This window comes from Botrytis sinoallii, assembly GCF_014898435.1.
Source record: "Botrytis sinoallii strain Bc 23 chromosome Unknown BSIN_016, whole genome shotgun sequence".
Taxonomy (NCBI): domain Eukaryota; kingdom Fungi; phylum Ascomycota; class Leotiomycetes; order Helotiales; family Sclerotiniaceae; genus Botrytis; species Botrytis sinoallii.
The window spans coordinates 581,312-605,582 of NW_024066043.1; the positions used below are offsets into that span (position 1 = coordinate 581,312).

A 24,271-nucleotide genomic window follows, 5' to 3' on the forward strand; every position below is an offset into this window, starting at 1 on the left:
ATTGTAATATGAGTAGAGTGGTAGTAAGTTTTATATTGAAAAGACTTTTTTAAAAGAAGAGATTTATTGTATATCATATTTTTGTATTTGAAATAATAATCGATGATAGATATTGAATCTAATCGGAGTTTCTATAATTGATTGATTGATTTAGTTTAACGTCCCGCTCCAGTCCATGACTATATAAGACGGCTAGGCTCTAAAAGCTTAGCAATGCTAGTGAATATCTACAGTAGATATGATCAATTTTGGGGAGTAAAAACAAATATTGGGGTGCTCTGCCCGATCTCTATTCGGAGTGCAAATAGAGATATAATGTCTTCATCCACTGGGACCTTTCCCTCTTCCTTCTTCCCCTACCCCTAATCCTATTAAAGTATCCCGATATCCAATCCTCTTTCAAACTTGGAATCCAATTTGCTATCCCTTCCTTCTATAAGGGGCAAGAGTTATCCCCTCCCGAGTTGCCTTCAGTATAGCAAAAGGTCCTCTTGCTAGTGAGATGAAAATAGAAGGCACCACTCTTCTTTTAACTCTATCTCTTTTAAACTAGCCCTTTGTATACCTTCATAAGCTTGATATCCTCCAGCCCTTATTAGATGTGTATAGTCGAAACTGTTGAAAATAGTGGGGTAGAGTCGAACCCTAAGCCCTACAACCCACACACAAATCAATTCGAAAAATTCGAAAATTCGAAAATCGAAGGAAAAACGTTGTATCGTATCGATACCCAGAGTATAGAATTAATTAAAAGGCGATGGCATTCTCTGTATCGTAAAGTCGTATTCGAGTGGCTGAAAGCCAAAGAGAGAGAAAGGGTTGTAATTCGAAGAGAGCGGCGACGAGCTCTATATTGAAAAGACTCTTCCAAAAGAGAGAAGAGGCTAACTTTCCGTATCGTACCTGTAGAGGTAGTAATAAAAGGCAGATGTTGAATCTGACTGGGGCTTCCATAACCTTTGTATCCGCGTTGCTTTGCTGGTATTCATCTTTTCGTAGGGATCGCTGTCGCAAAATCGTAATATAATCCTTCCTTCCCTATATCTTCCAAAACCCCTTTTCTTCCAATTCTTCCGATTCCATCTGCGACTCAATCTTAGCTCTACAGACTCTTGAAGAAGAGCTGGAGGTTCGTAGGATGCACCGCGTACAGGTGTTGAGTCTTCGCATCCCGGAGTTTCTATAATCTTTATATTCATATCTAAAGCTGATATTCAACTCTTTATAGATATTGTTATTATAAAATTGTAATATAATTCTTTGCTATATTTCTGAATCTCTTTTCTTTTAATTCTTTCAATTCTATTTGCGACTCAATCTTAGCTTTGCAGACTCTCAAAAGAAAGCTGAAGGTTTGTAGGATGCATTGCGTACAGGTGTTGAGTCTTCGTATCCCCAAAACTATGCTTTATTCTATATATTTATAAATATATAATAATTCAAATATTTATTATAAGGTTTTAAAATCTGTAATTTATAGAGAGATTCAATTAATGATTATTTTGATATTAGAATTATTAATTTTTGAATTGAATTGATAATGAAATTCTATAGAGAAATTTGATTCTTAAATAAGCATTATTTCTTATAGAAATTTTAAGCATCAAAAATTCGATATAAATTTTGACTTAATTGAAAACTTTAACAAAAAAACTAAAACTATATTATTAAATTTTGAATAAAAATTTATTATTTTACAAAATTTCAAATAGATAATAATATTAAATAATTTAATATTGAATTCTAAAATGAATGAGTTTTGGTATAGAAAAGTGCTTTGCGCACAGACCCGGCATTCAATAAAAACATGACCTTGTAGAAGTACAAAGTGTGCTGGGGAAATGCTATGACGAATAACATGATAATACTCCGTTATTGAGAATCACTCCCGGAAGCAGAGAAATCTTTTCGCAGTTTTGTTTTAACTAAGCTTCAAAATCTTGTTTTCTCATATAATGGGGCACCTGAATCAAGCTTCTGGTGGCCCAAGATTGCCTAAGCAACCTCCTTGATGACAATTCCTCAATCCCCTGATTGCTTAAATATCCAAAGATCGGAATTCTCGGATTTGCCCATAAAAGGAATTGACGAGAGGCCATTCGATCACAGGTACTTGGATCTCAGGATCGAGAATAGTGGAATTGCTGTTCGGTACTGGCTGCCAAACACGTGAAGCTCCCGAGTTAAATTCGGTGGATACTGAGTTGACGGATCTGCTGTTCGAAGTGGACAATGCTAAGAATGTAAAGAATCTGGGTAGTTAGACGAAACAGTCTTTAGCATCCTGATTTTCAACAAGATAAATAAGAAATCGTTGATTGTGAAGAGCGAAGTAGCTCATTTATATCTTGTGTCACCATCTCGAGTTCTCCAGAGATAAAAGGAAGTATTTGGAAGATAACGCTATTCGATAAAGATCTTTCTAGTGAAGGTTGTGGTTCCTGCCTTGTTTTCTCCGTACTTTCTTCATTTCTATCCTTTCGGTGTGTTCAATCATGGTTCGTGTGCAAACTCTGGGATTCAATAATAATAATATATATCCATCGTAAAATGAAGCCGCGGATTCAGAATTCAATGCATACCTGTTGGGTTTTATTTCATTGCAGCTTTGTACTTGAAAGGGGTATTCCTGATCGTAATTCAGCAAATACATAATAAAGATGAAATAAGATAGATTCGATATAGCTCTGCAAATCATTTACTTTGGATGCAATGAAAGGCAGATTATGAATCTACAAGTGAAATAAATGAATATAAATAATGATTTCCTAGGCATTCTTATAGAAATCTTTTTGATATTCACCTAGAGAGCTGTTTGTAGAAGCTGGCCAGCTTTGTTAACTATTGGGCAAATCAATTTTATCTGATGTCATCTCAATCAACCAGAACAACCTCCTCCTACCTACATTTAATATTTAATAATGTTAGAAACCGCAATCACCACCAACAACTCTATCTAATTCCTTTCCTGACTCATTTCAAGAAGAAAACGTTTGTATCTGATAGCATTTAGCTCGAGTTAGTTTTCCTACAGCAGCTGTGAATAATGAATCCCTGAGCATACTGTCGTCGACCTGCCGACCAGCTGTATGCCGTTTCAGAATAAAATGACCGTACCTTTATTTATCTATATAAACAAAAGATCTTACATCCTGAGAACTTCTTTATTTCATCAGAAAACTTTTACATCAAGTACCTGAGAAATATTACTTTCAAAAAAGGCTTCCAAGGACGAATCTTTGCACCACACAACCTAATTCATGCAATCCTGTCATATTTTTATACTTGCAACATACTGTCTTTCAAGACATCTAATATCAAGAAGTTAATTCGGGACATCAACTTGTAAGCATATCCTACTATCAAACAAAGACTTGAGGATCTACCCAGAGTTGAGTATCGAGGCACTGCTCTCAACTGCTCCATACTTATATTCACTAACGGTAATAAAGGGTTAATCTAGATCAGTATGTCCCAGAAAAAGAACCAAGAGCTCCCACCGACCAAGGCACCCCTGCCCCCATTCGGTCAACCAGGACACCAAGGAAAATCCGCTCTCCTCCGCGAAAACTTTCTCTGCAACCTTGCAGATGCGATTGTTCCTACTGGTCTTTTCAGTGATCACAAGAGACATCGCCGAGATAGCGCGTATAGGGCGGGGGACTTCAAGAAGGCCGATGTAGAGGCTCATGATGAGGAGGATGACTGGGTTAACTTGATAGATAAGACTGTCAAATCCGGCCCTCTTCAGATCACACCTCATGATGTGAATTCTGAAGAGCGTCGTCGCAGTCCTAGCATGAGAAAGTCTCCACCGATAAGTCCGGGGTTTAGCGAGGCTAAGCTCAGTGCGAGATCGCTCCAGGATGCCTTTGTTGCTTGGGCTATCACGGGTGACACCGATTTGACTCCTGCCGTGCTTGGTCAGCCCGACAACACCAAGTTCGTTCTTCGCCGATACGATATTCGGGATCCAACAAAGATCGAGAAGAAGCGCATCGACTTGAATATCGATGAATTTGACTGGAATAACAAGGAGCATGTCGACAGACTGAACAAGGCTCGTCGTCACTGGGAGATCAATACGCTGGAGTCTAACCCACAGACCAGTGGAAAGTCTCGGTAAGCTTCGCATAACGTGAGTAATGAGAAATTTCAAATTACTGACGATAATCACTTACAGCGTCACCGTTGATGGCAGACGATCTCCGGTCGACACTTCCGTCGGAAGCTGGTCGCCTGGCGACGAGGAGGGGGATGGAGACTTGATTGACCTTTAGAATGCCAGGATTTCGTGGGAGATGGGCTGCGGGCTGTGATTGAGTGTTAGACGCGTCGAATTATGATGGAAGACATAAACAGGACAGTCTATTCTAATAATTTTGACTATTTTGATACCACAGCACTTTACGGCGTTTGGCCTGTTTGCAGACCGGGTTCTATACAGATAGAAATTGAGCTTCAGTGCATGCCATTTGTTTCTAAATTGACATGTGACTTATTCTGTGATATGACTACATGTAATGATGTGCCTTAATAACTCCTCTAGAACCTCGTATAAATCGCCGACGGATAAAGCTCAAAACGATGAAAGTTGGCTTGATGATGAGATGAAGGACTGCCAGGTTTGAAATCTCAGTCTATAGACAAGTTGCCCACGCCAAGAAAGCTTCCTATTTTCCGCCCCAATAATTATTTCGGAAATGGGAATGATCTCTCGCTAGGTGCTAGATATTGCTTTCTGAGTCTGAATTCGACTTAACATAAATCTGTTGCCCGTACGAATTGGCGGGACACTCAGTAGGAGTGCAAAAAATGGGGCGGTAAAAGAGAGAATTCACGATGAGGTGGCTGTGAAGAACTTCATAAAGGACGGCTGGGTATGTACACAGAGATGAATCAGAGAAAGAATGAAGAGGTGCACATAAAGATGGGGAGATGGGAGAAGTCGGCAATACTGGATACTAGATTTCAGAACAAGACAAATGCAATAGATACACTGCGAGAACTTGAGCCAAATTTCCGTGATGCTTCTCCTTCTAACATAATTTTAGATAATCAAGCCCTCTCTAACAATGGATTTGATTTGCGGGGTCTTTTTGCTTGGAAGTTTGGCGGAATATGTGCTTCTCCTCCTGTACCTCCTTTTGTCTCTACCAGTTCGGAGGTATGAACATTCAAGCATGCATAAACATAAGTGATATGAGCCCAGAATCAAATAAGCTGGCGGTTATTGATACTGGCTTAGAATTGTGGCCCCTTTCTTCTCATTGCCTCCATACATAGAATATGAGCAGGTCGTAGCACCCTCTTGAAACTTGTCTTGTAATTTGGAATAGTGATGTACCCAGCTCCATCTCTCTGAGTTAGGATCTAGGATATGCCAAAATCTAGAACCAATTCTGTCTGAAATGCTTTGAGCTCCAAAAGATACATTGCACTGATTAAGCAAGACTTTGACATGAGACAAGGTGAGGCGCACATAGATCATTTCATTGATCTCAACATCTTAAAGAAACTGAAGACCCAACATGAGTGTCTGACTGCAACCCATATGCACTCGAAAATGGTGAATGAAAAAGATAAAATCTGAATTCATCCTCGTGCTGACAATATCCATACATTGAGGTGGAACGAGAATAGAGATATCAAGGAATTCAACCAATTATGTTGGCTGGATCATGTATAATTAGTGAGAATAACAAAAGCAAACTAAATACTTCTTTCAAATTCACTCAAAACAGAAACAACTCTACCATCCCATCAATCTACAATATTCACTCTTCACTTTCTCCAAGAATACAATTGTTTCTACATATAATATTCACATAGCAACCACCGTACCAATGGCGGGGTAAAGGGCGATGACTGATTCTACCGAAGAAAAAGATCTTCTATCAAGTTCAACATTGATACAAAAGAATCCAAAATATTCATCTTTTTCGAATCGTTCCTTCCTCACAACAACTTCTTCCACCCTCACAACATCAACACTTCAACCTCTTTTCAACTCTTTCTCAACAACAATTCAATCTTTTCTTGAAATTGGATTTCAACTTTCTTTCGTCAGCAGCAACCTTTTTCACACGATTTTTTGATTTCTCTTGAGAATATCCTCGAAGTTTCCAAAGTACATTTATCCTTCAGTAAGCGCATCGATTACTTTCCAGCTCTTTATATGCTATCTCCTTCCTGTGTCCTTTGCCTATCCTCATTCTTTACTCATGTAAATTGAAGCACTTCTCATAAAAGCACTTCTCTTCCTGCAGTATACACTTCCTCCACTCTCTCTAACCTCGCGCTTGCGCAGATAGATCACTCTCCTGCATTGCACTTAGCTCAATCACTCTTCACTTTTGCCCGTAGAGCCTCGTCTCGTCGTTCAGTGCACTCTTTCTGGACCATCTTCTTCCCAATAATCCTGGCATATCATCATTTCGAATTCTTCCTGCACTTGTGCACTCAATCTCCAATACCCTTCGTTGCATATCTGCATATCTTCATTCAGATCTGCTGCCCTGTCCCTCTGGCATAGCAAATTTGCACAAACGCTTTCAATTTTCCTTCTTGACTCAATTTTGTACGAGCGCACTTGACAATCTCTTGTCAGTGACATCACTCTTCACAATCTCTCAACTCAAGATTATCTGGTTCACATCAGTGAACAGTCTTCTAGAGGTCTCGTTTATTATTTTCATCAATTCCAAGAAATAGGCATTCACCTGAATTAACTGATTGAAGATCTCAAGTATTCGTACTAATTCATTTGAACACTTAGCGAAAATCGAAATCCGAACGCAGACGAGAACACACAATGCAGAGTATACGAGAGATGGAACAAAACGGAGGAGAAAGCATGTCGGATCGTCCGAATTTACCTCTTTACAGAGGCTTGGATGTCCTCAGTGCCGCTGCTGCTTCCCAGGAAGAAGATCGAGCTTCTATAATTCACCTCAAAAAAGTCGGAGATGAACAGCAAATATCTGCGACTCCTTTGGAACGCCTAGAGCAGAGCTCGGGCCGTGATGCTGAGAGCACTAGTGGTAGTAAGTCCAAAGACGCTCTCGCGGCCGGTATGAAAATTGCACACAAGACTCCTCTGCCGAGCGACCATAGAGACGGATCAGAAATGTCTCTCGATACAACACTCAGTCCTTTGCATTCTCCACATGTACCGCGGATTACCAAGAAGCAGCTCAACCAGACTTGTCCTTTCCAGCATAATCACTTGATCGGTAGGTTTTGTTTTAATTGTCGATGTATGGAAATGCCATGGGGAGACAGACTTCCAGTGGCTCTCGATACGAACGGCAACAAAATCCAAGTCCCCTCACAAGGTGCATTGCTAGAGGGTGTAAGAAACTTGACCGAACCCTACGAGATTGCCCAGCTTGCTTTGCTTGTCGAATTTCGCATCATAGAACAAGATCTTGCTACAGTTCCTGGTCTTGTCGCAACTTTCAAATTTTTTCCACATTTGCATGATGTTGCTCATAGAATTGCAAATATGGTGAAAGAACTTCGAACATTGGCCGATGAAAGCGAGAGTGAACGAGTACCACAATGGTTCGATACACTCCATCAGTTATTGAGAAATCCAAATTTGACCCACGACCAATACTTTGCACAGATAACTGGAGACTGGAACTTCCAAGCAAAGAATTCAGCACCACTCATCCAAAAAGCTCGAACCTCGTCACGAGTATTCACCGGTATTCCAGTAATGCTCACCAGAGAAGATGCGATCAACTATGTTAACAATCGCGACGGGCGTAGCGAAGCTGAGGCTCGTGAACTTATGGATCATCTCAATAGGAACGAGAGCAGAGGTCCAGGATATGTTCAATTCACGTTCGACTTTGTAAGTTGGTTAAGGGAAGGAGCGCATAGCACTGGTAAATGCGCGCCACAATGGAGTCCTCTTTATGCTCAAGAATACTACAAGCATGTGTATCCCGCTCCTGCAATGACTCCCAGAACCAAAAACAATGGCGCACGATCCCGCAGTCGATTGGATTTCTCGATTCGTCGTAACCCGACGCCCAAAACACCACGTTGTAGCGAAGAAGCCTCTGACGTTGAGCCTTACGATAGCAATGATGACGAAGAAGAGCTTGAAGGAGCTTACTTCCGTAAGCTTCCAGAAGTCAAGAAGAATACGCCAGGTCGTGCCAATGTTACGTGGCGATTTGTCGAAGGAACAGACATCACAAATGCACAACTCGGCAACCCTGATCCTAGCAAGTTCTACTTGACTCGTCAAAATGTCGATGATCCCGAAGAGGTTGATCTCCGCCAATATGCACAAATTGCCGGATTTGACTGGAATAATCCTGCCGATATCAAGAAGCTCAATAAGGCTAGGGCTCAGAATCGTAAGCGTACCCATGGTAATATCGCCGAAACACGAATTCCATGGACACAGTTAGAGAAAGATAAGCTCCAAGAGGAGGTACAAGATGCGATTAGGGTTGGTGAAACCAGACATACGATTGACTGGGATGAGATTGCAGATCGTCTCAGACAGAGATTCGATGGTTTTGTGCAGAAGAAAGGATCTAAGTTGGCACCAGGAGTCGAGAGAGAACCAAAGAATGGCAAGAAAGATAGAAGTAAGTCAAAATTTCTCTGATGTTGTTGTATGATTAAAGAATCTAGAACTCGGAAGTTCCGGGCAACTATCATGGATTCACTTTATTCTTGAAAAACGATAGCTAATAACCCATTTTACAGCTCTCAAGACCAGTCGCAGCGACCGCGTAGGTTACAATCGCACAGGCTCTGCAACCGAAACACAAGCATTAAAGTACCCCGATATTCTCAAGTTAATTAACGATGCCACTGGACTTGGTGGAAAGGGAGGACGTGGCGTACTTAGAGGTCCTCGTCGACTCTCGCAGGCTGCTGATGACGAGAAGAAAGAATCAAACAGTCGACCAACAAAGCAAGCCACGGACAGCCTCCACCGCAGCTTTTCACAGGCTATCGATGATGAACAAGATGAGGATGACGATCCAACAGCAAAGAAACAAAAGAGTGGTAGGACTTCTGCAATTATGTATAATGCGCAGACCAAACAACCTAATCCGCTGGCAAAGCGAGCTCTGAACCTTCCCAGCCAAAGCTTCTTGCCCATGTTTGATGACGTATTCGATGATAGAAACGATCGTCCATCGAAGAAGCCAAAGACAATCCACCGTCGCTATTCAAGCAGCCCGCCACCACGTATACTGAAGAAGCACTACGATGATGACGAGGATAACGGACCACCAACTTCGCCATCCCGACCATTTGCATTGAACGGTGCGTTTGGTTCAAGGCTTCCTAAGAGTAGTGCAAAGCAGTTTGACACCACTTTAAGCAGGAAATAGTCTGTTTCCAAATTCATACCAGTGGACCTTCTACTCCGTCTTGGTGTCAGACATGCTTTCTCGCGCTCCTTCTTCACGCATAGGGGCACCAAACAATGTTCTCGATATTTTGTCTTGCGCTTCAATAATTTCCAGTTTTCAGTTGAGATAATGAGAAATACAAGACTTCCACTGCAGACTTTCATTATGTACGACTACTTTTCCTCGACGATATGAATTCAGCACAATTTTCGCAGCGATTCAGTTTACGAAAACCACACGCGAACGTTTCTCCCAGCTATTTTCGCGCAACAGGGGACACCTCTTATGAAAAATGATGACACCAAACCCACACATTCGGCACTCGGCAGCTCTACACAGCACAAAATTTCTTTTCTTTTAGGGCTCAGCGATACAGTATGGTACATAGTGATATGGATATGGTAAACATTACACAAACTGATAATTTCGATGGCGTACATACAGCTCAGCTCTTATTGTTTTTTTTTGATGCAATTGGGTTGGGATATGTATGATACCGAGAGATTATAGAGCACTCTTACGACCTTGATGTAATTTTCTTTTGTTTATTTGGGTTTAGGTTTAGGTTTAGGTTTAAGTTGTGCTTTATGTTTTGATAGCGTAGGATAATCAAATCGATAAAGAAATTTTTGATCCAAATTTGTGATGTGCATGATGTAAACACGTTGTATTTTTACCTTTAGCGTGTCAGAGAAATAATGATGTCTGTATAAACACAACCCCTTTTCGTCCGCTTATGCACCCCGCTTTTGTGTAACGTCAAGTACCTATTCAGTCCTTCCACTTTGCTGGAATCTCTTCCATGCAGCTACTTGACACTTCGATCTTTCGAAAAAAAAAGGTGTGCGTTTCTATCAAATTGGGAAAATCTTATAGACCCACGGTGTATATATCCACGAGAAACGAACGATAATGATCGAGACCCGTAATGAAAAGTAGAGTGGTAAAGATATGTAATTACATTTCAATATGCAGGCTGGGAATTTTAGAAAAGTTTCCAGAGCATGGAACGTTATGTAGATGATTTATTACATATTTACTTGGGATTACGAGATATTGCGACGGCGGCTGAAACTTGGAAGTGGAGGTTGTGTTGAAATAGCAGCGGGAGATAAAGTACGACCTGCTAGGAGAATTTGGGGGTTAAAAGTATCGGATTCTAGAGAGGAGAGAAATTGTTAGTGGAAATTGGAAGGCTGGGTGTGAGGTGTGAGAGAGATGTTGAATTTCATCGCAAGAATATAAAATTGAGGAAAGAAGACTTGGGGAAGATGGGGGAGGAAGTAAGATATACCATATTTAATGGGGAGATATATGCGTGGAATCCCCAAACTACCCCTAAACGGATGATAGCGAGATCAATCATCCGCAGTTCGTTCACGGTGAGTTGTAATAGTAGGATTTGGAAATTTGTATTATATTTTAAACAGCTATATACAAGAATGTATGATTATGCGTGCGGTGAGCTCTGCGCGGTAAACTCTATTCCTATTCCTATTCCCATTCCTATTTCTCTTTCCCTTTCTTCTTCTTGGGGTTCATGTGAGTTCATGCATCTATCTCTTCCTTCACATATATACTTACATCTAAACATACAAACACCATCATAATCTCCTAATAATCATCCTCTTCCTCATCTTCCTCGTCGTTGTAATAACAGACATCATCATCGTCATCATCGTCGTTATCGTCATCGCCAGCAGTACTAGAAGATGCGGCGGCGGCGGAAGTAGTGGTTGTGGAGATGGGGATGGAGGAGTTGGTGAATATCAAGGTTGGGACTGCGGAGGAGAGGGTTTGAGAAGTAATTGTGGAGATAGAGATGGAGGAGTTGGTGTAGACTATCGTTGGGGCTGCGGAGGAGGTTTGGGAAGTAATTATGGTTGTGTTGGTTGGAGAGAGGGTGGGGATTAAGGTTGTGGTTGGTGTGGAGAGGATTTCGGAAGTACTGGTGGTTGTATTGGTTGTATTGGATGAGGAGATGGTGGGGATTAAAGTTGTGGTCGCTGCGGAGGGGATTTCGGAAGTACTGACGGTCGCGTCGGTCGAGGAAATGATGACGACGGAAGTACTGGCAGCGGTTGAAGGAATCTCAGAAGTACTGGTGGTTGCGGCTGCAGATGGAATTTCTGAAGTACTGGTACTGGTGGTTGTATCCGCCGAAGGAACGATCACAACTGAGGTACTGGCAGCAGCTGAAGGAATCTCAGAAGTACTCGTACTGATGGTTATTTCCGATGAAGGAATAGTGACGACTGAAGTACTGGCAGCAGCAGATGGAGTTACAGTCGAAGTATAAACGACTTCAATCGTAGACGTAACTGTCTCGTAAGAAATGTCTGTTTGTAACGCAGTGCTCGTGACAACACAAGGATTGGATGTATATTGCACAATGTTGAAAACGCTTGAAGCAGCTGGTGCTTGAGTAACTGGTCCATTATTCAAGAAACATTGATTGAGGGCACCAATAGTGGTAATAACAATTCCGTTACATGAACTGGCAGATGTTTTCAGATTGTTGAGAGCATTGCAGATGGATACACAGATTGAAGTGGCCGCAGCCCCAACAGGTTCGACATAGGCACGAATGACGGTTCCACCAACGAGTGATGCGCCGCATTGCTGAGAATAATAATTGCCTCCGGTCAAGGACCAAACTGCGCCGGCCGAGCAAGTGCCTTTTGGGATTACACTATCTACATTACAGGTCGTCGCTGTAGTGATAACCGGATAGGCAGTGGTAATGGTGTTTGTGACTGTACTGAGGGTGGTCGATGTGACAGCAACTTCTGAAGGACTGACAGCTTGTCGTGGGGCGACGACAAGAGCCTGACTCAAGCCGGTTAAGGCAGAAAGAACGATTAAAACTCTCATCTTGAATGACTAAGAATAGTTTAAAGGAAAGACAGATATAAACAAAGATAAATGAGTGGTTGGATTTAAAGAGAGGAATGGATATGAGATATCTAAAGAGAGATGATCTACATCTTTGTATAAAAATGATTGTGGGGAACCAAGTTCAGCTCTATAGTCCCAAGGAAAACAATAACATTTGCGCTAAGTATAGATAGTGCAATACTACTAGTATGCGAGCACGTCCTAGTCCCTTGGAGAGCAGAGTAAGATTGTTTGCGGCGCGAGCCGTGCTTTCTTGCCACGAGGTAAGCATAGCATTTGTATGTTTGTACACATTACATAAAGTCTCCTGCGGTATCGTGAGTTATTTGTTGTTCTGGCCAGGATAACACCCGAGAGGATACCTTCTCTGGACATCAATTCGTTGCGTTTTCGATTCTTTCACTGCCTCCTAGAAGTTACTAGAGCATGTAGCGAACATATGCGGACCCAACAGACAACGCGACCCCTGACTAGTTACCTGTATCCCGCTTTGAAGCTCTTCTCTATTTTCTTAGCCTCCAAACAACGGATGAACAATCCCATTTGAAGCGCCGACACAATCGCTTACAATGTTAAAACCTTCATTATTTCCTAATCCGTCTCTAGCTTCTATCCATCCTCAATGATCCGAAGAAAGAATACCATAGGAGAAGTGGGTTAATTCGTGAATGTTCACCAGAATGGGATATCTGTGGATCTGGGGCTGATTGTGGCTTGCTCATTCATTGCTCTTTAGTCCGTTTTGGTGGGAGTAGGAGAAATTTTTAAAATTGCAATACCTTCCAAGGTTTGTCCCGCGTCTAGATTTTTCGTTTGTTTCCCCTGAATCTCCTCTCCACGATTCGTTGGGCGATCAAAGCGCTGGGATCGCCGTGATTCGTCGATCTTTGCATCTTGAGGCTGTGATTGGCTTGTTGTGAGAGGTGATACTCCATTCCATGATCATGTGACTATATCCCCTCGATATAAATGTATGGGTCGTGTTTAAAATTCAAGGCCTTTTTAAGCTTAACGAAGGAAAAAAGCTCCGGATGGAAATAAAGATAACTGAGTAAAGACGCTAGTTTGTCAAGGAACGAGCTTCAGGCAGGAGAATCTGAAGATGTCACGTTTCGGCTGAGATTCGGAATGAGGTGCATGGACATTCATTCTAGCTCACTTCAATCCGGACATTGAATGAACTTTGTCTTTTGATTTCGAGACCGACTGGACCACGTTTTCGTTTCCGAGTGCAAAATACTAATTAATCCTTCGCGATGAATACTAGTGATTCAGCTGCTCAAATGCTGCGCCATAAATATGAAAGTTCTAACGAGAAAATTCAACCATATACCAATAAAGAACCCAATCGCGCTCAACTACCATTATCTAAACCCATCTTTGTACATATCTGCACCCTCTCATCGTTAGACCAATCTCGCCATACCGAATTGAGTCCTTCAAAATAGCAAAACCCCATAAACCCTAAGAATTAAGCCGTGAATGGTTGCGAGGGACGATCTTGTGTTAAATTTGCTCAGGACCCATAGTGTGGCAGTTCCATTATTGTAGATGTCCAGGAGTACATTTAAGAGAGAAAGAGTAGTGAAAGTTTCAATACAAACGTCAATGGCCATCGAATGAGAAACTTTTATGTATCGTACTGATTTGAAATACTCATTGACTCTTCTCCGAGTTCCTACGTGTCATAGGATGGACATTACCCGAGGGTTTCTTGCCATCAGCTTGGCCTGATTTTCTACGCTTCATGAGAGGCTCATTATCCGAAGATTCATCAGAACCATCCACCTGCATCTTATCGGTTCGTGTGGAAGAAGATTCAGCACCTGAATGCTCTCCCTTATCCACCATTTGCATTTCAGTATCGGGCGCGGCGCAAGCAGTCGTGCCGGCCCTGATGTTTGAAGGAGGATCTTGATGGGCACCGTGGATTATCTTAAGCACCTCGTCTACAGACTTGCGCTTGCTGGGGTGTTCTATGCTGTTTCGAAGTAATAAGTCAATATCACCAAACTTGGCAGCCTGGTTCATACAGCCAGATGCATTCCGATCGGAACCGGTTCGATCTTTTCTCATCTCGCAGCATCTTTTGGTTTTGTAATCTATTCGTTGAGTCCCGGCGTTCCATTTACTTGGTATGGCAAGTGCGGAGCCTTGTTTTTGTGTGACTTTTTCCAGGTCGACGTTGATGTTGTGAGCAACTTGCTCCCATGGCATATCATGCTTTGTGTACTGCAGGTCAATGTTAGCAAATTTGTGCAACATAGCAATGCTACATACTACTTAGTATGAGTGGGAACACTCACTCCGTTTTTGAGACCTTTTATTACTTGATGTCTCAAGAGATCCTTCTCAACTTGCGACCAAGCTAATCGAGGCGCGGTCTTTGGCCCATTGGTTCGCAGGATGATTTGATTCCTTCCTCTATTCAAGGCATGGATAGCTTGCTTATCACTCCAATCAAAACCAGCGATATTTGGATACTCTCTGACGTTTATGACGCCTGGGTCCTTGCGAAGCTGACGAACCATGAAAAACTTTGACGTGTCCGGTGTAGCCAAACAAGCAGGCCTCAAGTCCTGTCCTGGGACAAACTGCCAAGGAGACATTTGGCGTTTGGTTTTGGAACTCCCAACTTCATCCTCGTATTCATCATCATTATCGTCGTCTACATCGTCTCCATCGGCTCCATCGCGACTAAGGAACAAAAGCTTTTTACCCTTTGGTATGTTGTCAGTGTTATCATAACCAAGGTCATCATCTTCCTGCTCCGGATCGTCATCTGCGATGGGTAAGGTAACTAGTTCATTGCCTCTCGAATCATTTTTAGATGCTGCTGGCACTACTTTAGGTCTGCGATATCGTGCTTTGAATCTGGCTACTGTCCAATCCGGATTCAATAGAGCTTCGTGCAATATATTCCACCATCTTACTAAGCCTCTATCTAGAGAGTCGGGTGACGCCATGGCTGCAAAAGAGATATCTGCAACGGCATGGGCAGCAGCCTTTATTCGTCCTTGTTCTATCGTAGGATTAATTTCGACAGCCTCCTTCCATTTGTTTTCCAAAATTGCCCATGTCGCCATAGCCACCAAACTCATCTCATGAGCACTATCGACTTGAACGGCTTGTAAGATTGTGCCTTTTCGCCCCACGGAAACTGGCATTTTATTATATCGAGAAATTGGCATAAAACTGCCCCAGGGCATCTTCATTCCTTTGCAGATAGTGCAATACTGTCCAATCGCGTGGCTTTTAATGTCTCCAGAGATGCATGGTGGGCCAACTTCTGGATATGGCGTCGTGAGCTGTCTCGGCTGATTTCCTGCCTGCATTTATTGGTCAGCATCTACTAGTGAGGATATGGTGATAGGGTAAGTGGAAATGCTGTTGTAAATCTTTCTCATCATAGAAAAGACCAATTTCTGAACTCAATGATAGCTTGGGGGAGAGCCCTTCAGATGGAAGTAGTAAATATGGCAATATCAGTCTCAACGCATCCGCTAACTAGGCTATGAATACGCCGAGATATATGGCTTTTCGAAAATTGAGGTGATAACCGAAACACCCAGTAGACATTGATTGTGTGGAAAGGGGCGGGCTATTTATGGTTCTAATTTGTAATGATGAGAGTGTTGTTGGCTGATAGTTCGACGACTGAGGATCCAGTACCAGTGCTGAGGTATGACTGTGATAGCTCATGTCACGAAAAAATAAGGCACAGGGCGTGGCTAAATCCGAGGGCGGAAGCACCCCAATTAATGAGTCCGCTATAAATGGACCTGCACATGGAAGACAATAGAAATTTATTGACTCAAAGATCACACTATATGTGAATATGAAAGATAAACATACCTTTCTGTTGTTTGATTGGTTTCCTGAGAAACCATAAAGGTGTATCGATGCGACAAGGAAGCGACCAAAAGTGCAGCCGGGGACAATGAATCTTTCGCCAAGAAAGGAGGAGGAGGGTGGCAAGATAATATACTCTTTGCAGTTTTTTGCGGTCTTCTAGATCAAACAATCGCGGTTAGTATGCTGAAAGAACCAAACAAAGTGTGCAACTTACGGAGGGGTGTATGTTTGTGGGATTGGAAGGAATCTTTGAAGCTGCTGAATGCAAATAAGTCGGGCAAGCAAGCTAGGAAAAGCCCACAATTTCTTCTTAGTAGTGCTGAATGTTAGGACGGCAGGCTTTGTCAAAAGCGAGAGCGACAAAACAAGTTGTAGTGATCAGTTAATAGACGCAACCTGCGAGGTCTCATATGATTCCTGTATCTGGCTCCAAAAGTTGAGATTCTTTGGCAGCAAGAGGCAAAGGGTATAGAGTAAAACTGATAATCAAGATACAGAAAAGAAATGAACAAAGGTTCCTGTATCTGTGAAGTGTGAATCAAGAAAGTGAAGATTGTCGTAACAGAAAGTGAGTGTTGTTGTCCCAGAGACGAAGAATTTAGCATATGAATTTTTTTTTTTGATCGAATTTGGCGGAATGACAGAAATATCACCCAAGTTTCCAGTTTCTGTACAAGAAGCTCTCTCAAAAGATAGAATACATATGATCCTTCATCGAAAGGCTTCACTCTTGTCTTGTGAATATTAAGATAAATTTCAAACATTCGTACAGCTCGGGTTTAGAGCTCGGGTTTAGCCGAGGTTAGGGCCAAATCTCATCTAATTCAAATTGAATTGTTGAACTTCAAGCAGGTTTCTGCTTACTATTGGATAGAAGATTTTTGCATAGGTTTTTAGATAGATAGCCTTATCTACAAGGCGGAGATGGTTTAACAAGATGTTGATATCTAGTAGATAGTTGTTTTCATTTCTCGGTTGTGCTGTTTGTAGATTATTTTATAGGAAGATCTTACATCCATCAATCTGGTCATCTCTTTGACCGCAATCCACCATCCATTTGATTCTCATCCATCTATGGTATTCAATCTATCTCTCCATTTTTCATCTTTATCTTCATCATCATTGTTTATTGACCGAAATTCTTATGCCGTCTTCAGCTCCTAAAATTAGAAAGGACTTTAAGATAGGTACATTGAGGAAGCATGGATGTTCGTTCTTTCTTGATAAATGCTTGGCAGAATATAATTGTTGAAAAGACTCCTCTGCAGACATGTTAAATATGCATGTAATGTTTGTTTATGCAAACAAAGTCTAACATAAGCTGCTATCTTGATTAGAAACTTGCAGGTAATCTTATGGTTTGTCATTATTTTGTCAGTATCATTCTTTGTTCTCCATCTCTTTATAAGTCCTTGAACATTTGAGCTATCTGCATGTTATTTGATACTAATCGGCGTCTTGAGTCTTGAACAGGAACCAAATCAAACCACACACTCAACTGCCCCCGGACCCGAAACTCCCTGACTAGTCGAACTCCTCCACACGATAGCTCCTTTATCTGAAGATATCTAAATTCTACATAATGAATCCTTCATCTGTGAACCTCCACATTTTATACGACTATAACCTTTTATTAGATAGAAAAGAATGTACAAGGTGAGGGAGAACTTGATGAATGACGACTGAAATTCCACAACACATGTTCAAGTGGATCAGGCAAGAGGCGAGAGGAGGGGATTAGATCGGGAAACGGCAGGAGTGATGGAATTTGATACATACATGTATTTCCCTTGGGAATAGTTGCACATCGAGCGTCGTTAGATAAGCGGGAGAAGCGAACTGAAGCAGTAGCACTATAATGATATACACCTGGAGGGATCTGGGAGGAAGCATACCCAACTTGAACATTATAACTATAATAGACGGTTCTATCTGGAAGATCGAATCAACAACAGTATCTCATATCTCATAAAAACTAGGTAAAAAAGGGGGAAGCCAATTGAGCAAATCCAAGCGAGACTGCAGGAAAAGGAAGGTACGATGAAGTTCAACATTATCTTCTGCCCTCGTAACGCGATTTGCGGATTTTGAAAGCTACAACCATATCAGGCTCGGGAATCCAGGCAAATGAGATAGATTGATTGATTGATTGATTGAATTTATGTCCACCTTCAGTCTAAGACTATATAGGACGGCTAGGTCCGATGGGCTTAATAGGTAATTTTTTGATTTACAATATTGATTATAATCTTATTAGGGAAGTGAAAATAAATGTTGGGGAATAGTGCTTGTTCATTATACGCATTGCATATAATAAGAAAATTCTGACAATCAAGAAATTGTAAGGAGGTCAAGTTCTTCTTTTATTTCCTTAATTGCTTTTTCTTTATTCTCTTCTCCCTTTTCCTCTTCCATTACTATTCCTTCTTTTATTACTTCTTATTCAAGAATCCTTGCTAGATGCTATGCCCTTGTAGCAATTTTGGTGATATTGATAAATTTAATAATTAATTCAATACCTATTTTGATATGCAATAGGAATTATATAGTGATTTTTGATAATAATTTATTCTGGAATATCTCTTTTCTTTCTGTTTTGTATATAGGATAGCTAATTAGGAGATGTTACAGTATCTTAATATTACTGTATATATATTTATTATTGGAATAATTGAATCGATATAGATATGATTTGATATATCCATAATTTAATTTCAATTGGAAGAGTGCACTAACAGTATTTCAACTAGTTCCAATTGATAGCTTAATTTTCAATCCGATTTTCTATGAAAATAGCTTTGAATAGATTAATACCAATTGATTGGATCTGAGTTTATATTGATTGAAAATTGAACTTCATTGATTGAAAAAGGATTCTTTAATTATTATTCCTAACAATCCAAAACTGGTTTTATTCGAAGTGGATTGTATTGTAATAGTTTTTTTTGCTAATTTATCTGCTAGCTTGTTTCTTTTAATTAATATATACCCTGGTACCCAATTCAAGGATATTTCAGATCCTTTAGCTATAATGGTTTTGGCTACCTTAATTACTTGAATTTGATATGCTTGCTTTGAGTAATCTAATAGTGTTTTTAATTGAAAAAGACTTATTTAATTATCTGAATAAATCTTGAATTTCTTTTTACTATTAGCAATTAAGCTAGCATATTCGATAGCTCGAATAACTTTATATAGCTTTCTATTATAAACTAATTGATTACTTTCAATATTAATTTATTTTTAATATGAAATCTGATTATTCGATTGTATTAATATATCCCTATACTAATATCTATTCTCTTTTTAGTAAAAAAAACATCTATATAAATGTAAATAATATTTTAATCTCTATGTTTAAAAATAATATTATAGAGTATTGTTGTATTTCTTTTAAAGTCTAATTAATATTAACTTTGAAAGGGATTTCCTTTTTCTATAAAGAAAAATAAAAATGAATAATCTTTTCGAAAAAAAATAAATCAAATTTTTTATCAATTAATTTCCTAATTCTATTAAATTGAATTAACTTATATAGTTTTCTTTAAGGAGTGTTGATCGCTTTCCGATTAGTGTATTGATATACTAGAGTAGCTTTTTCAATATTGATTAGATATTTAAATAAAAGTTTTATTAATCGAAAAGTATATTATTTGATATTTGAGTCTAATCGAATATTTGCTGGTTTTAATTCCGATTCGATTTTTATTAAACGACTTAAAATAGTTTTGAAACTTCTAATATCTTTTGAAAAGTTAGATTTTGAAGAGCTTATATTTTATTCTTAAAATAAGCTTTTTCTCTTTATTAAATCATTGATTTATAATTAGCTATATTAATTATACAAGTTATATATAATTATCAAAGAGCTTTAGGATTTAGGTTTTTTTCAATATTTGTTAGTCGAGTTATTCAATAAAAGATTCCTTTTGCTTGTGTGATTCGGATATTGATATGTTGATTGAATTTGAGATTTGGATTGAATTATATATCTAATTATCTAATTAAAGATTGAGGTTTAATAATATTTAAATTGAATAATATAATTAAAAAGTTTTGATTAGCTTGAATATTAAGAAATATATTAATTCTATCTTTATTAAATTGAATTGAATTGTACTTTTCGAGTTGAATTTGTAGATTTGCTTTATAACTTTTTCAAGAAATTTAATATTCTTTTTCCATAAGAATAAGTTTATAATTAAAGTAATATTATTAATATAGAAAAGAAATTTAATTGATTTTGAAAAGAATAATTCTCTAATATATATTAGAAAAAGGATTGGAGAAATTAGACTGCTTTGTAATATTCTGATTGAAATAGACTTGAAGAATTCGATTTGATTATTAAAAAAAAGTTTTAGCTGTTTTTATTATAGAAAAGATATCACGGGGGCAGGCGGGCGGGATAGGGTTTCTAATAACTTTACCCTAATCTGGCAAGTAAGTTATACTGATTCGGGTAATAGATTCAGATTGAGGATTAAGATGTAGCTCAAAGAGCTAACAATACAAGGATCGTTGAGTTGAAGATATATAGAATTTTCATAGTAAGCTAGCCCGATCGGGCTCTAGCTTGTTTATGCTTTAGTGCGAGCACTTCTTCGGTCCTCTCTGATAGAATCAGTATATTATATAAGCTTATATCATAATATTATTCTCCTTCTAAGGGTTGAGCTTTATTGAGACGGTACATCACAGTTTATAATCTATAGGCAAACAAGGCCCGATTAAGCAGAACCAGGTTTATCAGGGTATCTACAGTAAAAGTTGCGGATCAGTTTTTGTACATCTTCCAGGTAACTTGCAGATTCTTCAATCGGTGTATCATAGCCAACCCAACAGACAATGTATTTCAGGTGAGATTCTTTATAATCTTTTCTTTTTTAGCAGGAATTCAGGATTTCGGTAACCTCAAAACGCTCGAGGTCATCTATTTCTACAAAAGATGATAGCAGATTATATTGTTCAGGAACAGGATTATTGTGTGTAGGATATAATAGGTTGATATGGAAAACAGGATAAATCTTTATTGAGGCTGGAAGCTTTAGTTTATAGGTATAAGGGGCCTATTGGATTCAAGATTTTGAAGGGCTTGAGGTTCTTCCAATCGAGCTTCTTTTGTAAGTATAGGATCTTGATATTTCTAGTGTTTAGTTAGATCAGATTGCTGGGTAGGTATCTATGGGTAGGGGAATAATGAATATCGGTATTCTTCGAATATTGAGTTTGATTAATAGTCAGTTTGATCTATAAATGCGAGGAGATGGTTTTTATTTTAGCAATAAATTCTTTGGCGTTTTATATAATAGAATGGTTACTCTGGGATAATGCGGGTTCGAAGCCTAGGCGGGGGTGGAACTTGTAGTTTGAGAAGAATGGGGTTATTCGGGTATTTTCGGATTAGATATTGTTGATGGAGAATTCGATAAATAGGAATCACTTTGCCCAATCATTCTATAGATATACTATATATAATTGGAGATACTATTCTAGTATCACATTAGCTCTTTCAATTTATCTATCAGTTTTGGGGTGGTAAGCAATCGAGAGTTTGGTGGCTATGTCCAAGCGCTTGTAGATATATTTTTAGAATTCAGAAACAAATTGAACTCTACAATCAGATATAATGGATAGGGGTAAGCCGTAAAGCTTCCAGATATTCTTTTGGAATAGGCGAACAACCTTTCGGAGTTGCAGGTACTATAATAGGGCAAGAAATATTTCATTTTTGTTAATCGGTCGATTATTATTATGATAGTATCAAAACCGATACTTTCAGGCAGGTGTGTAATGAAATCTATCAAGATATCTTACTAAGCTCTCTGTGGGATTGGGAGTAGGCGGAGAACTCCCTTTTGGTTTTTATGATTTGGGGTAGTGTAGTAGCAATTATAGCAATTACAGATTCATTGTATAATATAATTATAATATCCAGATCAGTAATAGTTTTAGGATAGTAATTCGAAGGTTCGGGTATAGTGCGGGTAACCGGCGGTGGGCGATTCGTGGTACAAGTGGAGCAGGTAGGTTTTCAAAGGATTGTGGTCGGGAATGTATAGTTTCCCTTAGTAATATAATAAATTGTTGTTTTCGGTATACTCAGCAAAAGTGATTTTCAGGTATTTCGGAGATCCTTTTCGTAGAGATTTCAGGATAGATTCGGGTATAGGGTTAGCTTGGTAGCTTTTGTGAAACAGGTAAACAGATCGGCAGGAAGGTTTAGAAGGGTTTCTAAATCTTTTAATTGTATTGCGGGGTTGGATATAAATATAGCAAGTGAAATTGCAGGCTTTATAACTTTACTATTTTCTAACAAAGTTATGGTATTATCGAAATCTAAATAATTGGTGGTATTGGTAGGGTCGGGATTTCTCTGGTTGTGGGTAATTATAGTGAAGCATATTTTCTTAATAATTTTGGATTTGATTAGAGTAATAGCGGCGGGAAATAGATCGGAATCTAGATTCTCTTGTTTCAGGATAGTACGGCTTTAATACAAAAAACGTTTATCTTCTTTTTTAGAGAAATCTTCTAACCTCCTGGTCAGCGTGTCGGGTTTGACATCTAGCTTCCCGGGGCGATAGGTGATTCGGAAATTAAATCGAGATAGAAATTTGGATTAACGGGCTTGATGATGGTTTAATAACTTTGTAGTAATGAAATACTCCAGATTTCGGTGATTGGTGATGATTTGAATTGGGGAGGCGGCGCTTTTCAGCTTTGGGTGCTACTTTTCGAAATAGCGAATGATAACTAATAATTCTTTGTTGTAAATCTCGTAGTTATATTCAACTGCCGAATGTTTTTTAGAGAAAAATGTAATAGGTCTTAGTATTCCCTTATCATCGTATTGGGAGAGTACTCTGGCAGATATATAGTCAGAGGCATCAGTTTCTAAGATGACTTTCTTTTCCCAATCGAAGGAAGTCAGGACAGGGGCTTCGATAAACACTCGCTTCAATCGGTCGAACGCTTTTTAATAGGCAGGGCTCCACAGGAACGGGATATTCTTTCTGGTCAAGTCTATCATCAGGCTGATAATCTTTGAGAAATCTCTAATAAATTGTTAATAGAAATTCGCAAACCCGATAAACGCTTGGACGTTAGTTATAATAGCAAGCAATTTCCAATCCATAATGGTTCTGATTTTCTCTAGGTCCATTCGGATACCATCCCTTCCTACAATAAGGCCTAGGAATTTGGTTTCAGATTTCAGGAATTCGCACTTTTCGAATTTAGCGAACAAACCGGCTTCCCGTAGTGCTTGCAGAACCTTCTGGACATAACGGATGTGTTCCTCTCGGGTTCGACTGTATATCAGAATGTTATCCAGGTAAGCGGTGCAAAATACATCCAAGTATCCTCGCAGGGAATTGTTAATAAACCTCTGAAAGGTTGCGGGTACTTCTGTCAGCCCGAACGGCATAACTAGGGATTCAAATAGTCCAAATCGGGTACGGAACGCGGTCAGATACTCCTGCCCTTCTTTCACTTTTATATTGTTGAAGGTAGAGATGATATCAATCTTATTGAAATACTTCATTCCCTTCAGGTTGTTCAGAAATTTCTTTGTTAATGGCAAAGGGTATCGGTTCTTGACCGAAAGGTTGTTCAGAGTGCGGTAATCTATACAAAACCGGAAGCCTCCATCAGCTTTCTTGACAAACAGAACAGGGGAAGCGGTAGGGGAAGAACTCGGCCGAATAAACCCTTTTCTAAGATTCTCTTCTAACTATTCTTTCAGGGCTTCTAATTCGGGGTGGGATATGGAGTACAAGACACCGAAAGGAGGAACAGCTTCTTCTTTGAGATGGATCTCATGATTATATGGTCGATGAGGGGGTAGTTTCTCTACATTCTTTGGGGAGAAGATATCTTTTCAATTTCGGAACTCGGGTAATAGGTTTTTGAGATCGAATACCTTCTTCTTTTTATTTAGAATATTATTGATTTGTTTAATCGATATCTAGAACATTTCATATTTCCGGTGGGTGTAAGTCGAATAGGCTTTCAGGGAGATTGTGACTATATTCTTATTCTTTAACCCTTCGGAGCGGGTAGGTAGATGTACAAATCGGGCTTTTGGAGGAATATCTGGTAGAACTTTTATACAGAACGGGTAG

General features: G+C 39.5%; 4 protein-coding genes across 4 annotated transcripts; 2 read left to right on the forward strand and 2 right to left on the reverse strand.

Annotated features, from left to right (window-relative positions):
• Nucleotides 1–3,469: 3,469 nt before the first annotated feature.
• EAF02_008550 (uncharacterized protein) lies at nt 3,470–4,280 on the forward strand (the record flags this gene model as incomplete). The annotated part of the gene is made up of 2 exons (XM_038904598.1): nt 3,470–4,122; nt 4,184–4,280. 2 exons carry the CDS (start codon nt 3,470–3,472, stop codon nt 4,278–4,280), a joined length of 750 nt encoding a protein of 249 aa, XP_038755655.1.
• Nucleotides 4,281–6,814: 2,534 nt separating this feature from the next.
• On the forward strand, nt 6,815–9,371 carry EAF02_008551 (uncharacterized protein; the record flags this gene model as incomplete). Its single annotated transcript, XM_038904599.1, has 2 exons — nt 6,815–8,612; nt 8,734–9,371. The coding sequence occupies 2 exons, from the start codon at nt 6,815–6,817 to the stop codon at nt 9,369–9,371; spliced, it is 2,436 nt and encodes an 811-aa protein (XP_038755656.1).
• Nucleotides 9,372–11,006: 1,635 nt separating this feature from the next.
• Nucleotides 11,007–12,266, reverse strand: EAF02_008552 (uncharacterized protein; the record flags this gene model as incomplete). Its single annotated transcript, XM_038904600.1, has 1 exon — nt 11,007–12,266. The coding sequence occupies one exon, from the start codon at nt 12,264–12,266 to the stop codon at nt 11,007–11,009; it is 1,260 nt and encodes a 419-aa protein (XP_038755657.1).
• Nucleotides 12,267–13,946: 1,680 nt separating this feature from the next.
• On the reverse strand, nt 13,947–15,625 carry EAF02_008553 (uncharacterized protein; the record flags this gene model as incomplete). Its single annotated transcript, XM_038904601.1, has 2 exons — nt 13,947–14,522; nt 14,597–15,625. 2 exons carry the CDS (start codon nt 15,623–15,625, stop codon nt 13,947–13,949), a joined length of 1,605 nt encoding a protein of 534 aa, XP_038755658.1.
• Between the last annotated feature and the right edge of the window lie 8,646 nt (nt 15,626–24,271).